Source organism: Vitis vinifera, chromosome 1 (genome assembly GCF_030704535.1).
Source record: "Vitis vinifera cultivar Pinot Noir 40024 chromosome 1, ASM3070453v1".
In the NCBI taxonomy this organism is placed as follows: domain Eukaryota; kingdom Viridiplantae; phylum Streptophyta; class Magnoliopsida; order Vitales; family Vitaceae; genus Vitis; species Vitis vinifera.
In genome coordinates, this window is record NC_081805.1 from 9,163,259 (window position 1) to 9,188,163 (window position 24,905).

Here is a 24,905-nt window from a genome sequence, read left to right on the forward strand (position 1 = left end):
GGGAGAGGGGGAGATTCCAACCCCTCCCCTCATGTTTAAATTTCAAGGTTCTAACCAACTGAACTACATTCCTTTTATGCTTATTAATTGAGTTAGTTATATATATATAAAAATAAAGTATATTATTTTTTTTTAAAAAATTAAAGGCTCCAACGGGCGGGCCTACGGGTCTAAATTTAGGCCCGCGGCCCGGCCCGCCCATAAACGGGCTCGGGCCGGGCCTAAAGCGGGCCGCGGGCCACGGGCTTTTTGGAGACCCTTGTTTATAATATTTAAATTGTAGTTATATTTCAGTTGCCGTTTCTTCGATTATTTGTGGGAGCCTACAAACATTCCACTACACCCAATCCATGTTAAAGAAATTGATATGATTATTAAACAACCTGAATCAGAATAGTTCATCTGGACATAACACCAATAGGCCCAACCCAATCCAATTTCCATCCCTTGGGAGCCAAACTTGGTCCAAAATGAAGTGGGTCAATATGGGTCGAAAGTTTTCACCCAGCTCCAAGCAAAACCAAGATACATGGACAGAAAATCCAACGTTTTATGTATACTATTATGTGCCTAAAAAGTACAAAGATGTTAATAAAAATGAACCATGAAAACAACGATTCCCTTTGTCTCATCTGCTTGTCTTTACCTCTCCAATAGCATAAGAACAAGAAGAAGAAAGAATGCTTCACCATGCTCATTGCTTTGGAGTTTTGAACCGTCCGGCAATTGCCTTTTCTTTTGAAATTGGTCAGTATTTTAAATTGATGATGATGCCAAAGACTTCCAAATCAGTCTGCAGAATCATTCCAATGCATGGGATAAAATAACATTATTGGACGTCCACGAAAAAATAAATGAGGCTGCATAGCTGCCATCTTACAGACATTTGCCTAAACCATGTCCCATACTCTTTTCTCTGTCCTCTTGCAATTATTCTCCCTAATATATATTCAAATATGTAACCGATACTCACCTTTCAATGATCTTTCTTCAATCTCCTACAAATTTTTTAAGACCTTTATAGATTACAACTAGTTTCACTTATGAACTCCCAAATAAATCCTTCTATCACTTCTTCCCAATTAGAAACATCTTTAAGCCATCATCTCATGCCACAGAAGGGAAGACAACAGTAACTCACTTTTCGTTCACTCTCCAATCAAACCCCTGATGGCTAAATCCATGTCGAATTTCCCTAGCTTTAACCCAGTGAAGCATCAAAAACCACCAACTTCAATAATCTTCATCATCTTGACAACCATCATCAGTTCAGTGTTGTCAGAACTTTTAGTCACTGATTGCAGCCTTGATATCCAATTTTCTTCACCCGGAAACGACTCATATTCTGAAGCAGGCAATTGGGGTGGATTTCTTTACCATAAAGGTTGTGCGGTAGCTTTTGAAGGTTACTTGTATGCATTGGGGAGGCAAGCTAACAAGACCGGACGAATATTCTCCAATTCCACAGAGCAGAAAAATTGCTTAGATTCAATGAAAAGTATTGGTGAAGATGGTTTGAGTTGTGGCATCGAGAGGCTGGTCACTGGAGCCAGTGACTGCTCTGACTATACAGTAAAGGATGTTGATGATAAGCTAGGAAAAAGATTAAGGAAATTAGGTGAAGATTGCCAATCTTTGGGCTCAGAGGGCAAACCGGATCATCAGGATTGCAATGCATGTTTAAGATCATGGGACGAGATAGGTGGATCAGGAGATGAAAGAGCTGATGTTTGCAGGTTTTCAGTTTTGGTGTCATTGATAAGCAAAAGGATTGGTGAGAAGAAATGGGTGCAGGAAGTTTGTAGATGCCTCCGAAAGCAGAGCACCCCCATGGCAATGGGTAAAGTATTTTGAAGATTATAAACACTTTTGGTCTTATATCCTTTTCTTAGTTTACTAATCGATCATATCCATACCTTCACCTACAAACATAGTTCTTGATCATACAACTAATCAAGCTATCTTTCTGCAGATGGACAAGAAGGGTCAGTTGAAAAAAAACCTAATATAAGAAAAGGTGAACCCTCCCTCCTCTCTCCAATCAACAACATCTCGTCTCCAATTGAATTCTTGATTTTTGTTTACCTTTGGATAACTTTCGACGAGTATCACAGGTCTGTATTTTGTCATCGGAGGTCTAATGGGAATTGCAGTAATAGTACTGATTGCATCATGGATCTTATGCAGTAGAAGGCATAAAGACGACTACCCAAAAGGAAAAGATGGTATTTAGTTATTTACTTTCTATACTTAAAAACCATAAACAAACCATATTTGAGTTTGTGAATGATTTCCTTGTTTTATTTGACAGCATCAGATGATTCAGAATCTGAGGAGTTTAGATGTCTTAACATATCAATTAAGGAAATTTATTCCGCCACCAACAATCTTAGTGCATCAAACTTCATTGGTCAAGGCATAGCTGGTGAGGATCTATCTATTAACAGATATCTAAGAATAGTGATGACTAACAAGAAAGATACTGGAGAAATAAAGAACCTTCAGAAAACTGCTGAAGAATATGGCATTGGCACTCACATGCTATATTTTCAGATTCAGTCAACATAAAACAAAAAGCAATATAGCAAAACTAATGCATGATAGTCCTGTAGTTAGTATTGTGCCTTCCAGTTCCAACTGCAGGATACAAAAAGGTAAATAGAAATTGGCATCACAAGCTACTAACCTCAAATCTGTACTAGAGGTAAATCCTTAAAGGGAAATTAAGTCTGAACAATAGATATGTTGGATAAAAAAAATGAGAAACAAGCATGAAGAGAAAAAAAATTACCTTTGTGCCATGGTCCTCAGTAGCAATATGAGGTAGACCATGAGGTGTAAGCCATTAGGCTAAGCCTGGAGGTGTTAACCTCTTGCACCTTTTGACTAGAATTGGTACTGGTTGAAATTTTCTGAAGATATGTTAGCATATTCATGGAATGAAAATAGCACCATGGCAACCAAAGTAAAAGAACAAGAAAAAAGAACCCTCCTTTTTTCATGGGATTGGATTTTGATGTCATCCTATTGAATACCAGGAAAAGTGTACAGAGGCATGCTATCAAATGGTCAGCATATTGCAGTTAAGCACATATTCGACAATGAGTGTGTGGAAACATTCATCAGGGAAGTTACAAGCTTATCACATGTCAGACATCCAAACCTTGTAACTTTGCTAGGCTATTGTGAGAAAGAAGAAGAATGTTTCCTGGTTTATGAACTATGCCACAATGGGAATCTCTCAGAATGGCTATATGGTATATTTCTATCTCAGTGTTTAAGATTTTTTCTTTACCAAGGCATTGCATGAGGGAAACCAATAACAAATATGACCAACAATAGGTAAAGACAAAGTTCTTTCCTGGATCCTAAGACTGGAGATTGCAATTGATTGTGCTAGAGGTCTCTGGTTTCTCCACACTTATCCAGAAGGCTGCATTGTTCATCGTGACATCAAGGTATACTTCACTGCTTTGTCATTTTCTGTTTTCCCCATCTCCTACTAAGATCTTAGTTCTCTTTTTCCTTTTTCTCCCTGTTTACATAATCATTTTTCTGGCAGCCAACAAATATTCTCATCAGCGCTAACTTTCACGCTAAACTCTCGGATTTTGGGTTATCTAAGGTTATGGACCTGGATCAGTCCTATGTGAGCTCAGAAGTGAGAGGAACTTTTGGTTATGTTGATCCCGAGTACCAAATAAATCATCATGTAAATTCTTCAGGTGATATTTACAGTTTTGGCATAGTACTACTGCAAATTCTCTCAGGGAAGAGGGTTCTTAACCTGAATTCGAAGAAACCAATGCCTCTAGATAAAATGGTGAGACACATTTCCTTCAATTTTCCATATTAGTAGGGGTTAATTTTCAGGTACTGATTCCCACTTCCTTCTGTGCATGCTTTCACTTCTCAGGCAAGATTCCTCATGAAGGGTCGAAATATATCAGAATTTGCTGATCCTAAACTTAATGGGGAATACTCAGTGGAAGCTTTTGAACTCATATTGGAGCTAGCTTTGACATGCACAGGACTAAAGAAGCATAGGCCATCCATAGAGCAAGTGGTTATAATACTAGAAAAGGCTCTTGATATCTCAAGAAGAGTGGAGCTTACTGCACCACATTCCACACCATACATCGTTTAACACTAAGTATGAACACATTTTTAGGTTTACAATGAAACCTACCTGGGTTTTGATATATTGCAGCAGAAAACAATTTTATTGTCATTATATGTGGAAAAAGAATTATAATACAAACTGTTTTGTACAAAGCTTCATTAAAAAGCAGAAGCTGATTTAGTAATTAGCTCTTGAAAAAAACGAGCTAATATCATGAAATCAATCTGGGAAAAAAGACAAGCGAGCATCTCCATACTCGTGTGTATTTACAAGGAAAGATGCTTGAAAAGAATAAAAGATTAAAATAATTGGAACTTTTTTTGTTACCATACGTCAACATATCTTTCTTCTGGAAATGCTGGAGTCACCAAGCCAGAGGCACGTCTTTCACAGAATTCATGGAGGATCCTGATGAGCGACCTGGCCTTCTTACTTGCTCGGGAGTTGTCTTCGGTGAGAAGGGAATATAATGATCCCATGAGAGAAGGGTTTTTTACTAAAACAGAAACCACTTCTTTCCCACCATTGATGCACAGAGCCAACAACAGTGAAACACAATACTCTATCCCTGGCCTTGAAGGGGACGAATTTAGAATCTGCAAGATGAGATGTAAAGCTCCCGTTCCTAGGATTGTAATTGTTCCATCTAGTTTCTCTGCTAGAGTTGCTAGAACTGCTAGAGAAGCCGTTACCAGATCTTCCCTCTCAGAAGATGTCAAAAGATTGACCAGTAAGGGGACTGCTCCTGATGCAAGCACCCTCCAATGGTTGTCAGGGAACGTAAGGAGCCCAAAGATAGCAACCAATGCATTCTTCTTGCCCCGATCGGTCCTGGTTTTGATGAGCTCCAGCAGAGCTGGAAAAGCCTCTGGAATTTCCCCAATTAATTTCCTGTACTCCTCCACTGAAGCAAGGTAATATAGTGTAGCAGCTGCAAGCTCTCGAACCTCTATCTTTAGTCCCTTCCTTAGAACACCTACAATCAATTCCAAGCCCCCATTCTCAGCCATGATTGTTTTGCTTTTCGAATACTTTGAAAGGTTTAAGAGGGCTGCAATGGCATTATGTTGACTGGATGAATCTCCAGAAGAAAGCAGATGCAATAGACGTGGGATTGTCCCTGCTTCCGCCAAGCAGTACCTATTGAAAATGTTTGTTTTAGCAAGTAAACGAATTTCGTAAGCAGCTTTATTCCTCTCTCCACTAGTTCCAGCCGCAAGCCTGCCAGCAAGAAAATTGGCCATCACTTTCATGGCTCCCTCAGCTGCTAAACTACCCGCTAGAACCGTCCTTGTAATATCATGATTCCTATGACCCGGCTCAGAAATTGGAATACCATTAGCAGAACAGTACTGCTGGATAAGCCTCTGGAGAGCCATATTGGGGACTACATCCATGCTCACAACCTTCTCACCTGTCTTGGGACAGATGGGATTTCCTGCTCTGAACCATTTCAGAATGGAAGATCGCTCGTAGGTATGCCCTGTCTCTATCGTCACTGGATCAGTCATCAACTCAAGAGTGATAGGACATCGAAAATCATCGGGGTTAAGGCAATTAAGCACGTCACTGCTGCATTCCTTATCCAATTGTTGCCCGGCTTCGCCATCCACAACATCGAACAATGCAAAGCGACAGTAGCTCATAAACCCCATTAGACTGCTAAGAAAAGCAACCTCCCTCTTTTCCATATTCGACCACTCTAACCCAAGCTCTGTATCCAAGAACTTAACCTCCTTGTTACACTCACTCCAACTTCGAATCCCAACATAATCAAGAACTCTTCTGATATCACCTCTATCAGGAACAACTCCATCTTCGAATCCGTCCAATATCAAAAGAACATCCTTAGAAGCCCGTTCATCATCGGCTTCAACCTCGAATCTCACCCTCCGTGCTTGCCTCATCGTCAACTCAACCGATTCTTTAACTTCATCAGACACATCGATCAACTCCAAAGGAAGCACATCTAGAGCGGTCGCAGTAGCCCTAATCAAAATCCTAAGATGATTCGAAACCCTCTCCGATTTCATCAGCATCAACAACCGGGCACCACCGAACGAGCAATCTTCCAACAAGTACACGATCTTCTGGAGCGTCACATGGAGCTCCGAGAAGCTGAGAACAGCCGACGCCGGAAGATCCAGCCGCCGGTCCAGGATTTCCTCCAAGAAAACCAGAAGAATTCCTATTTGGCGAATCAATTCTCGTGTGTTCCGCTTATTGGCAGCAAAGAATTTGGACTTGTATCCGCAAATGGTGGTAGCAAGATTGACCAGAGAGGCGAGAAGCGTCGCCGGGGCAACGGCATCGCAGGGATGAACCGCCGGAAATGTGAGTATCCGGCGAGGGGAGGCGTGAATTTTGTGAGTCATGGGAAAACAATTGAAAAAGGCTTTTCAAATTCTGGATTTGGATGCGTTTGGGTTGAGATATTGGCGGTTGGTCCCTATATATAGGATGGTAGTTTGAAAAATAGGTGAGGGACACGCGTCAGTAGATTGTGAGATGGTGAGGGGTGCGTGCGATCTGAGGGCTGAGAGGGTACTACCGATCAGGCTGCAGTCAACTTTCGTGCGGAGTAAGGGTTTCAGTTAGTTAAGGAGAAGGCGACGCGTGTCCCATAATAATGTCAGAGCTCGTGGTCACTGGTCAAGCTAGCCGACACCGCGAAAAAGACGGCCGGTGTATAATTAAGGAGGAAGTTTCGTGTTAGCGTTCCTCCTTGTCTAGATAAGGAGATTGGTATTCAAATATGTTGCGCAGAAGATGGAGACGGAACTTTCTAGTAAATAAGGAAGAGTTTTCAGTCCATATGATATAATTTATCAACAATTTTTTTTTTCTTGACTTTTTATTTTTGTTTATAGTGTTTTATTATTTTATTTTATTTATTTTTATTAAATTATGATGGAATTCACGAGATTATCCCTTAACAATATGAGTTTTTCAATTTGAACTTACTCCCACGTCCTCTAGTGGATAAGAGGCTCATGGTATCAAAGCAAAGGATATAGATGATTATATTTTTGAAACCGAACTCTTGACAAATATGAAATACATGGGTATAAGTAATATTATAATCGTATTTATAATATAATTTTTTAAGTATGATTTTCAAATATTTTAGTGTTTTTTTTATAATTTTTTCCTCTAATTTAAAAAAAGTTTTGGTATTCTATATTTTTTATAAAATTATTAAATTTTCTCTTAAAAATTACTTTTAAAGTTTGAGAGAGTAAAAAAGCTTTAATAATTTTTAAAAATCATTATCTTTTTAAAGTAAATCTCCATAATTTTTTTTATTTTACATAAAAATAGTTATTATTATTTCTATTTTTGTAAATAGAAAACAAAAGCTATATCTAAATCCGCACTTAAGATTTTTAATTTTAAATTCTACAAGATTTTTAATTTTTTCATTTGTAACTACCAATAGTCTCCTTTATCATTTATTGATTATAATCACTAATATTGAATTCATTTTTTAATATAATTTTTATAATTCTTACGTAGGCTTTATTAATCATTCAAATTAATTTATGAGACTCCTTTACTTGCAATATCTTATTCCATTTTTTTTCTCTTTCATTTCCCTTATTTATTTTATGGTTTTAATTTTTTTCCTACAATAATTATTCTTATATTTTCTAAATTACGATTTTTTTTAAGAAAAATAAAGTTATGTTTGAGAAGTATTTTTGAAATCAGTTTTAAAAACAATATTTGAAAATAGTTATTAAAAAATTTTCTTTAATATTTTGTAAAATAAAAGTTTTTATTTTTATTTTTTATAATTTGAAATGTTTTCAATCTATTTTATAGTTTGTATGATTTTAAAAATAATTTTTATCTATCTTAATTTTAATTATTTTTCATATTTGTATAATTATTTTTTAAAACAATCATAAAAAAAACAAAAACAATTAAAATATTTTCTCTTAAACAATTTTAAGAATCTTAAAAAAGAAAATTGTTTTGCATTTTTTGGTTACTAAATAGAAAATAGTTTTAAAAAACTATTTTATGATATTTTATAAAACAAAAATCTATTTCACGAAATATTCTTCATTTATTTTCTATATTTTTAAATACTTTTTAAAAATAAATTTGATTTATAATACTTTATTTTCAATCATTTTTCACGCTATGTGATTAATTTTTAAAACAATCTTACAAAAATATAAAAAATAACTAAAATATGTTCTCCCAAAACACATAATTTTTATTTTTATTTTTTTTTTACAACTAAACATGTTTCCAAGTTTTTTTTTTTTCATTTTGAGAAAAATTAAGTACTTAAGAAGTAAGACTTTATTCCAATTTATGATATTTATCTTTACATAAGTGGATTCACAATTTTATTTAAAGAAAGTGCATCTATAATTTTTTAAAAATATAAAAACCTTTGTATTTAAAAAGGAATATATATATATATATATTAATAACTATTCCTTTGTAATTCGTGACCAAATTCTTGTGCGTAAGTAGAGCTTCATGGTTATCCGTATACTATTTGACTTGTACGTTTCTTAGTCATCCCATTTATAAATTATAAGAATTATATCAACTGACACGTCACCATATATTGAAAAAAAAATCGATGACATGTACAGATAAGCACGCACCTTGGTTATATCATCCTCAAGATTAGTTTGAGTTACACATATACTTAGTCACCTTTAATTTCAAATTTCATGTATTAATATCCCAATAAATATATTTTATTTATTAAATTTAATTTTAAATAAGTTTTATATAAAAAGATTTTAAATATGTGTATTTAATAATTTCTTACAAAATTAAATATAATATAAATATCCAATATATAAAATGAAAATATCATTGTTAAATAATACATTTGATAATTTAAAATATTACTTATAATAATGTATTTCCGGATTTAGACGTAAGTATTACATTTCATTATTTAGAGGTTTAGGGTATATCAAAGATTTTAAAAATTATTGCAAAATAAAATATTTATTTATTTTATAAATTTTATCACATAAAATAAAATAAAATATTTTTGTTACATTATTTTGTAAATTTTGTTATAGTAAATAAGATAAAATATCTTTATCATATTATATTCAGACTATTTTAATTTTAATTTTATATGCTAAAATCATTGTCATGGTAATTTTAGCTTATAGTTCTAACTTGACTATAATTCTAGTATTTAATTTGGTTAAATTTTTAATTTTTTTTTGTTTATATAGAATAAAAGAGAAAATATAGTTTTTCATATAAAAAAATTGCATTTAATATTTCATAAAAAAGGTACATATTGATAATGAATTTAAAATTTTTTTATAAAATCAAAATATATTTTTAGAAAATTCTTGATACAAGTTATTTTTTAAAAGTATTTTTTTAAAATAATTTGTCAAACCGCCTTATTTTTAGAAAATGCTAAAAACCTATTGTTTTCACTTGAAGCCAATCATCATAAATGGTTGATGGACCGGTTCAATTTCATCAAAGCAAAACAATTAGAAGAATGTTATCAAAAACAAAATCATAAATAATTTGGATAAATTAATTTAGAGTTAATTTCATTCAGACCCTCTATGTTTATTGTAACTCATCATTGATTTTAATTAATTAGCACCCTTATAAATGCAATTAATATATAAGTTTATTTATTGGAGAATAAAAATTTAATTTCTTTTTATTAATTATCTATTTGTGAACCCACATTTTTCATGTTCGTCTCCACTTAAAATGATGACATTCATTTTTTATTTTTAAAAAAATTGGAGTCGCTACTCATTTTAGTTTATTTTTTTTAAAAAAGAAAACAAAATAGGAAAGAAAACCTTATGTAACTCCTTATTTGAAAAATAAATGTTTGCAAAAATTGAGACTCAGGGGTTAGGTTATCTATTGTAAAGGTATGGTGAAAAGTTGTAACACTCCTCTAAGCCCGTATACCTACAATTTTTACAAAATGAATTTAGAGAATTAATTAATTAATTAATTATAGATACTAAAATTAATCGATACAAATCTAAGAAAATAATGATAAAAGTAGATTGTAAGAATGTACCAGATAAATGACAAAGAGAATTATGCAAAATTAATTTTTTAAAACTAATTAAGAAAAATGTTTCAAAAAATATTTTTTCAAGAAATTCCAAATTAATTTTATTTCCGGTGAATGATTTCAATTTATTTATTTATAAAAAAAAAGTTTCAACTTATTTTGAACAAATTAGTTGATTGAATTTTTATTTTTATTCTGAAGGAAACTATTTGCAATTATTTTGTCAAAAAAATTTATTACAAAATTTCAAATTGACAATAAAAAATGATTTTTAAAAAGTATGAATTTTTACAACTTTATTAACAAAAGTATTTCAATTTGATTTTATTTACAAAGGAATTAATTTTTGCAACTTTATTTATGAAAATATTTTCAATCCAATTTTATTAAGAAAATAATTTCTATAACTTTAATTTGCAAAAAAGACTCATCCTATTTTCATTAAAAATATTTAAAACCTTTATTTATAAAAATTACTTTTAATCTAATTCTAATTCTAATTAATAAAGTACAATTTATTTAAAAACCACTTTTTGGACAATTTTATTAAGAATTTAACTTTTGGGACAATTTTTATTTACAAAAACAATTTTTATTAAATAAATAAATTTCCGAACAATAGTTGTTGAAAACAACTTTTTGAATTTTATTAAAAACATTTTTTTGGATTTTCCTAAAACATTTTTTCTGAATTTTTATTTTAAAAAATAAAATTCTTTTATTAAGAAGAATATTTCCTAAACTATTATTTTTATTTAAACATAATTACTAAACTGTTTCTTTTGTTAAAAAAAATTTCTAAGTTATCAACTATTGGATTCTATCTACACCCAATAAATATATAAAAGAGAATATTTATAGGAACTAATAGAAATAAAACTAAATAGAAATGGAGAAATAAAATATGTACCCAAACAAGATTAGAATAAACTCGATGCCCCATTTACAACTTTTCTGAGTCTCATTTCCTTCCATAAAATTTGATTCTTCATGTGTCAGAAATCCATGCTCAACCAACATAATACCAAAGTCCAATGAGTCCATGCAAAACAAAAAAATGAGCCCAAAATAAATATCTAGAGAACCTAAAATAATTCAAGCCCAAATTCAATAAATCTAAAAGCAATTCTCAAATTAGTTCAATAAATTTCACTAATAAAAATAAGTCAATAAATTTCACTAATAAAAATAAGTCTAAATTGATAAATAAAACCCAATAGAAATGTCCCATATGCTATAGGTCTAGTTCAAAATCTCAAAATTAATTACTAAAATACAATCTCAAGCCAAAATATAATAAATTAAAATAAATCCAATTAGAACTAAATTTAATATCTCATAATCCAAACCTAATTTAATACACAAATCCAAATACAAAACCCAAATAAAACATAAATTAATTAGAGACTTGAATCAAAATACAAGGTTCAGAATGAGACCTAAATTATCCAAACTTAACTCAAAGCTTACAATCAATATCCCAATCAAGTAAATGCAAACCCAAAAATAGTAGAAATTAGCCCAAACAAACAATCTCAATAATAAAAAAAAAAATATTGTAAAAATTAAATACAAATATTAAAAATAAAATAAAAATAGAAGAAAATAAACTTACCCAAGTTAGAGAAAATGGTGAGATGTGATATGGGTGGAAGGGAGTCGTTGGCTGGTAGTAATGTCGTCGGCCGACAATGGTGTCGACGGTGCTACAGGTGGCGATGAGATTGGATGGGTTTTTGGGTGAGGTGAGAAATGGGTATGAGAGGAAGAGGAAAAGAAGAAAAAAAAAAGAAGGAAAAAATAAAGGGAAAATGGAAGGAAGAGGCAGAGAGGGGGAATGGGTTGTGTGGGTGAGTAGGTAAAATGTTGGAGGAGAGGAAGGAGGGGGAAGACAAAAAAGAAAAAAAAATGAAAAAGTGGGAATGAGGGGAAGTGGAAAAGAAGGAAAAAAAAAAAAATTGGAAGGAAGAGGGAGAGAAGGGAAAAATGTTGTGTGGTGAGTGAGTGGGTAAAATGCAATGGTTTGAAAACCGGACCGGACCGGCCGGTTTGACCGCCGACCAGTGGCGTTTCCGGTCTGGTCCGGCTAATTGGGCTAGAATGGAATCGAACCGGGGTCGGATTGCTTGAACCGGCGGTCCAACCGGTGAACCGAACGAACCATCCGATTCGGAGAATTAAAATGATTTTTTTTTAAACTGCATCAAAACAACGCCGTTTTAGAGGGTATATCTATTCAATCTGCTGGTTGGCTGCAAATCTCAAATCTGGAAACCTGAAATCCTTCCTCCCCACCTCAATCCACCCCCTGTAGTTGCTGCTGCCGTGCCAGTCCGCTCTCTACAACTGCTGCCGCCGTGCCAGTCCGCCCCCTATAGTTGTTGCTGTCGTGCTAGTCCGCCCCCTGCAGCTGCTGCTGCCGTGCCTCTCCGCCCCCTGCAGCTGCTGCTGCCGTGCCTCTCCGCCCGCCCTCGACATCCGGCCGGCCGTGACAACCAGACAGCTTCCACCGGCAATCGTTACAGGTCGACAACCTGCTGCGTTGGAACTTGGAAGCCGACAAAGCTCGTCACCTGCTGTTGTTCATCATTTTGAAAATGTATTAACTAGTTTCTTGAATTGCAAGGCTGCCATATATTTTTTTTCCGTTGGAGGGACTCTTCATGTTGTATATTTTATTATTTTTCATAATCTTTGGCTTTGACTCTATGTATTGATTGTATTCAGTTAAAAAACTAACGGGCAGTATGAAAGAAGTGCTTAAATTAAAATAATGTTAAGTATGTTTGGTAAAAAAAAATAATGTTACAACTTAAAATTAATAATGCCTTCAAGTAATAAATTAAAATATATAAGGGATCTATTTAGCAACATTTTTGAAAGTAGTTCTCAAAAATCAATGTTTGAGAATAATTTTTAAAAACATTTCTCAATTATTTTTGAAAACAACATTCTGTTTGAGAACTCAAATATAAAAAATAGTTTTCTCAACTATTTTTTTTTTCTGTGAAGTTATTGTTCACATATGTAATGCAAAAATTTCCAAAATATTATTTATATTTTCAATTGTTTCTTAGAACATTCTACAAAAAACACTAAAAAACACCTCAAATTTGTTCCAAAAACAACGTGTTTTTAAAAAAAATTCTCAAAAAACTGTTTCTAGTCAAGTGCTTTTAAGTTAGAAAACTCTTTTTTGTTTTAAAGAACACAAAATTGTTTTCAAGAAATAGTTTCCAAATAGACCCTAACTTTTGCTAAATCCTAACTATCCTTTACTTTAGCTAACCATGTTTCTTTCTTCAACGTGTATATATATTTAATGGTTTAGAAAACATTCAAAGTGTTGTCACCAAACAACATTAATGCTTAGAGTACAACTTAAATATTTTTTTTGATAGGTAAATGAGAGAATATATTAAAAAGCGCTAACAAAAAGGCACATCAATGTACACACAAACGAACGCCCAACGCCTAAAATGAAGGTCTATTTGAAGAATATGTTTACCCATTGATATGTGATTGTTATAAATTGTTGATGACTTGATTATAAATAATTAATATGCGATTTTTGTTTCTAATTTGATAGAGAGAGAAAAAAAATGGAATCAAACTTGACTCCATCCTCTGGTCAAGATTCAACTACCAATTCACAATCAATTAGAAGTAAAACCAATCCTGCATGGGAGCATGTTTCTGAAGAAAGATATGCAAATGGAAGGAAAACTCTTATTTGTTTGTATTGTAAAAAGATTACAAAAGGTGGGGGTATTCATAGAATGAAACAACATCTTGTTGGAGTGAAAGGAGATATTGGTCCATGTAAATCAGTTCCTCCTGATGTCAGATTTCGAATGGAAAATTCTTTGCAAGAGTTTGTGAATTCCAAGAAAGCAACCCAAGAAGCATATGAAGAAAGAAATCCTTATGGTCCTAATGTGTCACAATTTGAAGGGGATATGGCAGAAGGTGAAGAGGAGGTTCAAGAAATGCAAAGTCCTATGGCAGCTAGTAGTGGAAAAAGGAAAAAATTAACAGCGGATAAGTATTTTGTACTAAAAAATACTCAAGGAGCTCAGCCTTCCATGAGGAGTGTATTAGTTGGGAAATAAGCTACTTGGAGAGCGGATATGGCGGTTGGAAGATTTTTTTTATGATGCATGCATTCCTACTAATGCTGTGAATTCCTTCTACTTTAAGCCAATGTTAGATGCTATATCTGCAATTGGTCTTGGATATAAGGGTCCAAATTACCATCAACTGCGGGTTAATCTTTTAAAGGATGCCAAGAAGGAAGTTCAATTACTTGTGGACTCTTATCGTGCAATTTGGGCAAAAGTTGGGTGTACTATAATGGGTGATGGTTGGACAGATAGTAGACAAAGAACACTCATCAACTTCCTTGTGTATTGTCCTGAAGGAATATCGTTTGTGAAATCTGTTGATGCTTCGGACATTGTCAAGGATGCAAGTAATTTGTTTTTGTTATTTGATGAGGTGATTGAATGGGTGGGTTCACTCAATGTAGTTCATATTGTGACTGATAATGCAGCAAAATATGTGGCCGCGGGGATATTGATTTCTCAGAAGCATAAACACATCAATTGGTCACCTTGTGCAACTCATTGTCTTAATTTGATCTTTAAGGATATTGGTAAGATGAACCATGTTGCTGAACTTGTAAGACGTGCATCAAAGGTGACAATTTTTGTGTATAATCATGTTGCTTTGTTAAGTTGGTTGAGAAAAAGAGAAGGATGGACAGAGATTCTACGACTTGGTGCAACTCGCTTTGCTACTACATTCATTGCACTCAAGAGTATTCATGATCATAAACATGACTTGCAAGCTTTGGTGACTAGTAAGTTCTTTGTGGACTTTAGATATTCAAAGGATAATAAAAGTAAAGTTGCAGTTTCCATCATCTTAGATAATAGATTTTGGAATGATTGTTTGATTGTTGTGAATCTTATGTCTCCATTAATGCGCTTATTGCGTATTTTTGATTGTGATGAGAGACCTTCGATGGGATATGTGTATGAAGGCATGTATAGGGTTCGTTTGGGCATAAAGAAATTGTTTAACCACAACAAAAGACTATACAAGCCTTATACAGAGATCATAAAGCAACATTGGGATCAACAACTACAGAAAAACATTCATTCAGTAGCTTATTGGTTCAAACCATGTTTCCAATATGATCAAGAAAACTTTTGTAATAAGCCAACTGTTATTGGAGGTGTCATGGATGTTATTGATCAGAAAGTTCTGAAAGGCAAGCTTGAAACAATGAATGAAATGAAGTTGTTTCGTGATCGATTAGGAAGTTTTGGAAGAGACCTTGCTTATTCTTCACGTGAAGTACTTCAACCTGGTAAAAGATATCTTCATTTATTAGTGTGTTTGTTCTTTTTTATTAGTTACCTACTTACTATTTAATATTTTAAACTTACTAATGTGTTTTATTTTTTTTCTTATTTTTAATGTGAAATGGTAACTAGATGAATGGTGGAGGCTACATGGATATAGTGCACCACATTTGCAAAAGTTGGCCATTCAAATATTGAGCCAAACTGCATCGTCTTCTGGATGTGAGAGGAATTGGAGTGTCTTTGAACGTATACATACCAAAAGAAGGAATAGATTAGAACATCAAAGACTTAATGATTTTGTATACATTCATTACAATTTTCGGCTAAAAAATCGGTATAAATGCTTTCTTAGTTGTTTTGAATTTAAATTATGTTATTCACAATTATGAATAATTATATGTTTTTCTTTTTTAGGTTTTATAACAAGAAAAGAATTAATGATCCCATTGACTATGCATGCATTGATGAGACCGATTTTTGGATAGTTGATGACGATCAGCCAGCAGAGCTAGATGTTGAAGAATTAGAAACTCTTCTATATGAAGAAGGGTCAATTCCAATAAATGAAGTGGAAGGTTCAAGTTCTCACATTGGTTAGTAAAATATTTAAACTTATAAAAGTTCAATAATTATATTTTTTTTTTGATATATATTCAATATTTTTGTAGATAATGAGGATGGTGGTGACGTGGCTATAGAAGGGCTTGATGTGGAGAACTTTGGTTTTCCAAATGCTTATTTTCAATCTCCATATTCCAATTTCCAAAATGAATGAAGACATGATTTTTATATTTATTAGTATGCAAAAATCTTCATGAATATTCAAACATTGACATGTTATATTTTTATTTTGAGTAATTATTTAAGTGTTGTGGACCTATGGTGACATTTGTATTATCTAGTATGGACAATGTGTTAAGTTAACAACTCTTTGATAATTTGGTTATTATAGGATAATAATGGTTTGATTATTTGATAAATATTGAGTTTATTGACATTATGAATGTATAACATCTTATATTGTATTATAGATATCATATATGATAATTGATGACTTTTACAGGTAAAAAATTTTGTGACAAAACTCAACAAACAAAGTAGATGCTGTCAAAATTTACATAGAATTTATTACTTTTTTAATTTTTTATAATTTATAAAATAATAAAATATATATTTATGACGTCACCAGTTTGATAGCGGTTCGACCGCCGGTCCGACTAGTGAACCGTGAACCGGTAACTTTTCTGGTTCAATGACCGGTCCGGTTCTGAAAACATTGGTAAAATGTTGGGGAGAGGAAAAGAAAAAAAAAAAGAAAAAGAAAAAGAAAGAAAATGAAAAGGAGAAGAGTGAAGGGAGATGAGGGGGTCTCTGACCGTGTTGGGGATGGGTTTGTGGGAAAAGGAGAATGAGAAAAAAATAATAATAAGAGAAAAAAAAGAAAAAAAAGAAAAAAGAAAACGAGAAGAGAAAGAATAGGGGAGACGAGAGAGTGTCAGGAGGGAGCATCTCTCTCGTAAGGAGTGGGAGTTGGGGAAAGAGAGTGTGAGTGAGTAGAGTGAGTAGATTAGGTGGGGTAAGTGAGAAGAGAGATGAGAAAGGAAAAAGAAAGAGAAAAAAAATGAAGAAAGGAAGAAATGAGAATAAAAAAAAAAATCCAAGTTTTTTTTCTAAAACTTGGTGAAGAAGATTTAAAATTTTGATATAATGTTTTAATTTGTTGTTTTAGAATAGGGTTTTATTTTGATGTTTCAAAAAAATTGTGAAAAATTTGGGGAACTTATCTGTACTTTGTGATGACATTTTTTTCCTTTGTTTTTGTTGGACATCTTTGTTTTTCATTCATTGTTAGTTTATTACAATTTTGATTTATCTCTGTTTCATTTGGATTTGTGTTTGTTTTGACAGAAAATGTTTTTGGACATACATTCTAGAGATTTTTTTTTTTTTTTTGGGTTAAGGGCTCAAGTTTCTATATTGTGAAAGGTTTTTCAAGAAGGTAGTTTGGTCAAGCTTGTTTGGTTGCCAAGAAAATGTGGTTTATGGAAAACGAAGGAAGGAAGAAGGATTGGGTTAGGGTTTTGGGGTTTTAAAATGAACTGATTTTTTTACCCTCACTTATTAAGAAATGACTATTTTGTCATTGGTCACACGAAGAGTACATGTCATTCCTTCAAAAATTGTAACGTCGTAACTCAGAAATGCATATTGCATGCAATTTTAAAGTTTGGAGGGTACATTGCTCGATTTTGAACTCGAGGGGGCAATGTGCAAAATACGGTATAAGTTGGGAGGTAAAAGTGTAACAATCCCTATATAATAATAAATAAATAAATAAAAAAATAATATATAAAATAAAAAATAAAACAAAATAATAAAAACTAAGAATTAAAAGGTGTGAGTAGACCAAGAAATTCAAATGTAATCGACATTTAAATTTAAGGATAAAATTGGATTCAAAACTAATATAAAAATAAACTTGGAACAAATTTTGGAGTTTACACTATTATATATTTCTATTTTGTATTTAATACACTTAAAAAATGATTAAAATCAACAAGGGTTAAATACACTTCCTCAACTTTTTTCGTATTTTATACTTTGTCCCCTCATGTTTAAAACCTGACATTTTGCCCTTAAAACTTATTAAATACCAACACTTGTCCCCAATTACAAACCTTTTATAAAATCATAAAAGAGATTGATTTTTTCATACTTTGGGTTTGAATATTAACAGGAAATTGAGTTACATTAACCTTAAATTAATAGCCTTGAAGTAAAATTTTCCAAATGCCTTCAAAATATAATAGCTATTAATTTTTATTTATTTATTTTTTTAAAGAGATGTTTGTATGAATATTTGTGATTTTCTTATATAGTTGTGAAATATGACGGCATTGAACTTGGGTAATGAATATTTTTCTTTGCATTAATTCAACCATTTTCTTTGCATTTTAGTATTGTTTCTTTACTTAATAACTTATTTATCAAATTTTTAATAAGTTTTGCGGGTGCAAAGTGTCGTATTTCAACAAATTTGAGGAGTAAAGTGTTGAGTTTTAATTATGAAGGGGATAAAGTGTAGGGTAAAATATATTCAACCCAATCAATAAATATGAAAGGATAAGTGTGGACCCCGTATTTCGGTTCATGCGTTTCCTACTCGATGGCGAGCTCGATTTTTATTTGGAAAATTGATTTTTATTGATTAAGAAAAATTGACTTGGAGTCGCCACTTATTTTTGTTTTATTTTTAAAGGGTAAACAAAATAAGAAAGAAAAACCCTAAGTGTGACTCCTTGTTTTGGAAAAGGTGGTTTGTGAAAAACCCGATTGGGTTCGGGGGTCAGGTTACTTATCGGGAAGGTACGGTAAAGACCGTAGCACCCCTCTAAGTCCTTAAAGTCGGGTCTCTACTAATAAAATGAAGCAATCATGGCAATGGAAGAGTAAAACAGTGGATACCCAAAGTGATCATGCACATGTGAGAATCTAAACATGCATACAGAAAATGACCCAAACGGATATGGATGCGTACCTGGGCAGTGATCCATAAAGCGCTATCAAGAAGTGAGGTTAGTGCACAATCAAGGAATAACTTCGAGCATGTCATAGAGCAGAATAAAATCAATCATGCATGACAATTAAATCAAACAAACAATCAATCAATCATAAGGAAATCACATATGTTGGGCTTCCACCAAAACCCGTTTATTTTTGCATGGACCAAATCCGTAAATTCCATTATTCAGAATTACAAAATTTGATTCTTTGCTTATTTTAAAACATTTTAAAAAACAGAAGAGTTGTGAAAATTGCTTGCCAGAAAGAATGATGACAACAAAATTTTATTGGAAATGGGACTCTTGGATGATCTTAAAAATTCTAAGGATGAAAGATAGGATGCTTTGAAATGGTTTAAAAAAAGGAAGCTATAGAACGAGGATCCGGACATGTCTGACGGGGGAAGTTGAATCGCCTCCCTCTCCCATCCGGCGTCAGGCGTCGGATGTGAGATATCTAGAGAAGGTGGAATGTCGGCCGAACAGAATTCCGGATGTGAGACATCCGGAAAAGGTGGGACGTCGGCGGACAGAATTCCGGATGTGAGACATCCGGAGAAGGTGGGACTTCGGTCGGACAGAATTCCGGATGTGAGACATCCGGAGAAGGTGGGATGTCGGCGGACAGAATTCCGGATGTGAGACATTCGGAGAAGGTGGGATATCGGCGGACAGAATTCCGGATGTGAGACATCCGGAGAAGGTGGAATGGCGGCGGGACAGGATTTCGGATGTGAGACATTCGGAGAAGGTTGAATGTCGGCCGGATAGAATTCCGAATGTGAGATATCCGGAGAAGGTGGGACGTCGGCCGGACAGAATTCCAGATGTGAGACATCCGGAGAAGGTGGGATGTCGGCGGATAGAATTCCAGATGTGAGACATCCGGAGAAGGTGGGACGTCCGTCGGACAGAATTCCGGATGTGAGACATCCGGAAAAGGTAGGACGTCGGCTGGACAGAATTCTTCCCCGAGTGGAATGATAAATAAATGAATAAAAAAAGAAAGAAATGCAGGCACGACCCCACAAATCAAAAGCATGTGATGAATCTTCTCTCAAAATTTTCCAGAACAGAGAGAACGAGTAAGTATACTCCAGGCATCGAGGATAACCCGCAAACAATCAAGAAACAGAGGAGAACAGTTTAAAATAGTCGGTGTAAACAAGTTGAAAGCCAAATTAGAAATCAAGGACAACATGGAGGCAAACGAACTCAGATTCTATAAGAGCACAATAAAATCTCCAATGCTCGCATCCAAACACCAAAATGGAATCTTATCGATATCCAAAAACAAAATAGAAAAGGTAATGAACAGGGTCCATACCTGAAAAGCTTCCTCGCAGATGGAAGCTCACCTGATTTCGAGCCCTGTTTTTATGACCCCTCTTCGAAGATGCCCAGATGAGGACCTTTTTTCCCAAAGGCTACTCTTCGAACTCTCCTCTCCTCTCCAAAAAAAATGTTTTTCCCCTTATTCCTTCTGTCCTCCTCCCCTCTGATCCTCAGCTCCTTTTTCCTTCTTTTTTCTCATTTTTTTGCTCTCTTATTCACCGGTCAGCAAGCATGGCTTTCCCAACCACCCCCTTCAGCTGCACGCCTCATGCAGACGGCCTCCTGCTCTCAGCTAGGGGTCCCCTACCTCTACAGTCTGCAACTTTCCAAATCCCCTTTACAAGTGTCGAATTCTAATAGCTCCTCAAAGCACTAACCTGATTCTCTGTTAGCCTCTCCAAAGACGCCATGTGGTCTCCCGGGATCATGCCACCTGGCCAAATAACCTGCATGAAAGGTGAGAAAGAAAGTGCCCCAAAATGGGGGTCTACAATAAGTATATTAAAAAAATTGATATTAAAAAGACTTGTACACATCCTAATTCACTTGAAATCCCTTTTCAAACCAAAATATCTTCCTAAATTTGAACTAAAATGGATTTTTCCCTTTGACATTGTATTTTTGATAAGTTAAGCCATGCAAAATCCTATAAATATCCACTTAAGGATTAGTGTTTCTAACTTTTCAGTTGCCTATCATCATCTAGAGAGAAATGAGAGAGCTTTAGCCTCAACCCTCCCAAACACCTCATCATTTGAGTGCCCAACATCAAGGTAGAATTATTGGGCGGAAGATCGTAAATCTATGAAACTTTTGATGACTACAATTTGATCCTTCGATTAGATTTAAGAATAAATAAATCTAAGGTAAAGTTTTCTACAACATTGTTCTAGATCTTGTTTATGTTAAAAAAAATTGAATTTTTTTACTTCCGTTGCTACGATCTAGTTGACCTAAGGGGTTTTCATGCACCTAACCTGAGTTGTCTAATATTTCTGTCTCTATAAAATTAAATAATTGATATTTGATTTTTTGAAATTATTATAAAATAGTAAATTATGCTTAGTTGTTGATAAGTTTAAGGCCATGTTTGGTTTCCAAAAATTACTAAAAAAAGAAATAAACACTACGAAAAATGATTTTCTTATATTTGATTTTATTATAAAAAATTAGAAAGAAAATCAAATTTAATTCAAATTAGTTGGAAATTTATACATTTTAAAATTATTTAATATTTATATAAAGAAGAAAAATAAGTTAAATGAGTTTGAAGAAACATGTACAAATAAATTATTGACTTTAAATTTATTTTTTATTTTTCTTTATTTTTTTCTTTCTATTTTCTCCTTATCTTTTTTCCCTCATATTTTCTCTTAAATTTTTTCGAGAACCCAAAGTAGCAGAGAAAATAGATAAAAGAGAAGGAAAAGCATAAAAAAACTATATACAAATTAATGTTCTTTACTAAGTAAATGAAGACAATCTTAACACTTAACTAATTAATTAGCGGATACAAAGCCAAAATAAAATAAAGAGATCTTAAGCATGTATGATAACAGGAGGCATGGTGGATCACAAAGTATTACAAATCACACAATTAAAATGAACAAATGATAATCCAATGAAGGCAAAGGGATCTTCATTATTTCATATCCCAAAGGATTTTTGTAAGAATTTTCCCGGAAAATTCACTTTTGTATGGATTTTGATTCATTTCTCCCACAACACCAATTCAATTCCATTTCCATTTATATTTCCACATACCAAAAGTACCCTGGCAGGAAGACAGGGGATGCACTTCTATATCTCTAAATACTTCAACATGTATAGAGGGGATATCAGTTCATTTTTTCTTTTTCTTTTTCTTTCTCTTATATCAAAATGGAAGAAAAGGGTCTTGATTTTATTTATTTATTAAACCATTTTTAATTAAGATTTGACTCAACTTATTGATTAAGAAAATCATATATGAATTATTATAAGATTTTAATTTAATCATTAGTTTTTATATTATTTGTATGATTAATTTTATTAAAAATATAAATATAAGGTTTACTTGGTAAGTGTTTTCGAGAATAGTTTTTTATTTTATAAAATAAAAAAATTGAAAAACAAGATTAGTAACTAGAAAATTGTTTTTTATTTTTTTTGTTTTTAAAAATACAAAATAAGTTGTTTTTAGAAGGAATCTTTTAATTGTTTTCATTTTTTTTTAAAAATAATTATACAAACATGTATAATGATTAAAAATAAAGCTTTAAACATAAAAATTATTTTTAAAACATATTTAAAAATATTAAAAACATGTTAAAAATATTTCATGTTCTCAAATAGATGTTTGTTTTACAAAATATCAAAAAATTATTTTTAAAACTATTTTTCAAAATTATTTTTTAAAAATATCTACCAAATAGGATCATATTGTTAGTTGAAAGCAAAAGTTAATGTGAAATAGTGTGAATAATCAATATCTCTTCAAATTTATAGTTAAATTATCAAAATATGTTTATCATAGAGATGAAACTATACAGTCACATATACCATTTTCTGAATCATAAGATATTTGAAAATTAATCTTTAATCATTAAAATTTGTTAATTTTCAAATATTCAGTCATTCATATTTAGAAAATATGACACCTTTGAAGATACATCCACCTTTATGTTTATTTCTTTGTTTTGACTTGACAAGGACAATTAAATTTCAAAGATCCAATGATTGGGATTTCAAATATTTGGAACCTACTTTAGTGTTTTTAGAAAACAATTTTATCAAAAAAATGTTTTTGAATATATATTTCGTAAAATTAGAAAGCGTTTTGAAAAAAATTATTTGTTTGTAGAGAATTATTTGATAACTTATTTTTTTAAAAACCTTTTTTCTTTTTTTTTTTTTCAAAAAAAAAAAACCCTTTATATAAAAACATTTTTGGACTTAGGTGATATTTGTTTTTTTACTTAACTTTAAATAAAATTTTAATGCTTAATAGTATTAAGTATTAGGTGATTTGTTTTTGTAATATTTTATTTTTATTAAGCATTAAAAAGTAAAGAAAAATTAATATATTACTTTTTTCCATTTAGAAAAAGCCAAATATTTTAGTTTTTTCTATTCAATAAATAGTTTATAATAAATTATGAAAAAATAGAAAAACAAATAATCTATAGTTTAAAAGCAAATTATGTTTAACAAAAATCTAAAAAAATAAACATCCACTTAGTGTTTGGCTGTTTCTATTGGATGTAATTTTAAGTGAAAGTGTTCTTTTTAAAAAGTGTTTTTGAGAGAATCATAAGTCATTTTAAGAGATACTTATTTTCAATTTTTTAAAAATGTTTTTTTTTAAATTTTATGAATATATATATTAAAAATTTCATACAATAATTACGACTTCGTTTGAAAGTGATTTTATGAAACACTTTTAGCTTAAAAAATGTTTTGAAGAAAAAAGTGTTTATTAAAAATTTAGAAACCATTTTTAAAAATCTGAAAAATCATTTTTAGTGTTGGAAAATCATTTATGGTGTTTTATGAAGAAACACTTAGTAAGTAATTCTCCTAAAAACACTTCAAGATAAAACACTTTCACTTAAAATATTTCGAGTAAAAACATTATCAAAAGCATTTTAAGAGTGCGTTTAACAATGATTTTATAAAGTGTTTTTAATTTTTTTAACATTTAAAATTTTTTATTTTTAAGATATTAGAAATGTTACAAACATTTCCTTAAATCACTATCAAACACGTTCTCAAAGTGCGTTTAATAGTAATTCTAAAAAACGTTTCTAATATTTTTAATACTTGAATGATAAATTTTTTTTTCAAGTGTTAAAAATATTGGAAGCATTTCCTAAAATTACCGTCAAAAGGACTTTAAATGTGTTTGACAATATTTCTAGACAAAGTATTTTTTAAAAGAATCACTTATCATTATTAGTGACTTTTTAATATTATAAATAATTTTAAAATTTTTTAAAAGTGTTTTCTAAATTTTTTCAAACACTTTTAAAGTGAAAAGTGTTTTTCAAAAACACCCTCAAATGGGCTCTTACTTTATAAAAGCATCCTAAAAGAGGCATGGAGCAAATAAACGTATTAATAACGATAAAGAAAGGGGCATGACCATTTCTGCAAAGTCACAAACAAGTTGGGTTCTGAATGGGCCAGTGGTTTTGGAATAGTGTTAACCAAGTGGATTCCAGGGGGGGTTTTGTCTTAGCTTGACGTGGGTCTCTCTTTGGGGTTTGGACTATGGAGCATATAAAACTTTCACGGGTACTAGCTTGAGACAATTGGTATCTATAGTACTACTCTCAGGTAAATTATGGTTCGCCATCAGTCACACTCGCTTGCTTTTACGTGCAGTGCATTGTGAATTATATTGCTTTCTCAAGTCACACCAAACATCCCTTTGAAACCAGCTAAAACCATCCTGGAAGCCACTTGGTTAACTCTATTCCAAA

The 24,905-nt window shown here is 32.2% G+C and overlaps 3 protein-coding genes across 3 annotated transcripts; 2 read left to right on the forward strand and 1 right to left on the reverse strand.

Annotated features, from left to right (window-relative positions):
- Positions 1 to 874: 874 nt before the first annotated feature.
- On the forward strand, positions 875 to 4,231 carry LOC100248463 (probable serine/threonine-protein kinase PBL28). The gene is made up of 8 exons (XM_010655053.3): positions 875 to 1,840; positions 1,973 to 2,017; positions 2,115 to 2,225; positions 2,312 to 2,425; positions 3,039 to 3,257; positions 3,343 to 3,458; positions 3,563 to 3,823; positions 3,917 to 4,231. The coding sequence occupies exons 1-8, from the start codon at positions 1,171 to 1,173 to the stop codon at positions 4,145 to 4,147; spliced, it is 1,767 nt and encodes a 588-aa protein (XP_010653355.1). The 5' UTR covers positions 875 to 1,170; the 3' UTR covers positions 4,148 to 4,231.
- Positions 4,203 to 6,542, reverse strand: LOC100243339 (U-box domain-containing protein 19). The gene has a single exon (XM_002264601.5). The coding sequence runs from the start codon at positions 6,496 to 6,498 to the stop codon at positions 4,447 to 4,449; it is 2,052 nt and encodes a 683-aa protein (XP_002264637.2). The 5' UTR covers positions 6,499 to 6,542; the 3' UTR covers positions 4,203 to 4,446.
- A 7,785-nt stretch (positions 6,543 to 14,327) lies between these two features.
- LOC109123564 (uncharacterized) lies at positions 14,328 to 16,422 on the forward strand. The gene is made up of 4 exons (XM_059736514.1): positions 14,328 to 15,546; positions 15,674 to 15,878; positions 15,959 to 16,137; positions 16,213 to 16,422. The coding sequence occupies exons 1-4, from the start codon at positions 14,376 to 14,378 to the stop codon at positions 16,317 to 16,319; spliced, it is 1,662 nt and encodes a 553-aa protein (XP_059592497.1). The 5' UTR covers positions 14,328 to 14,375; the 3' UTR covers positions 16,320 to 16,422.
- Positions 16,423 to 24,905: the final 8,483 nt, after the last annotated feature.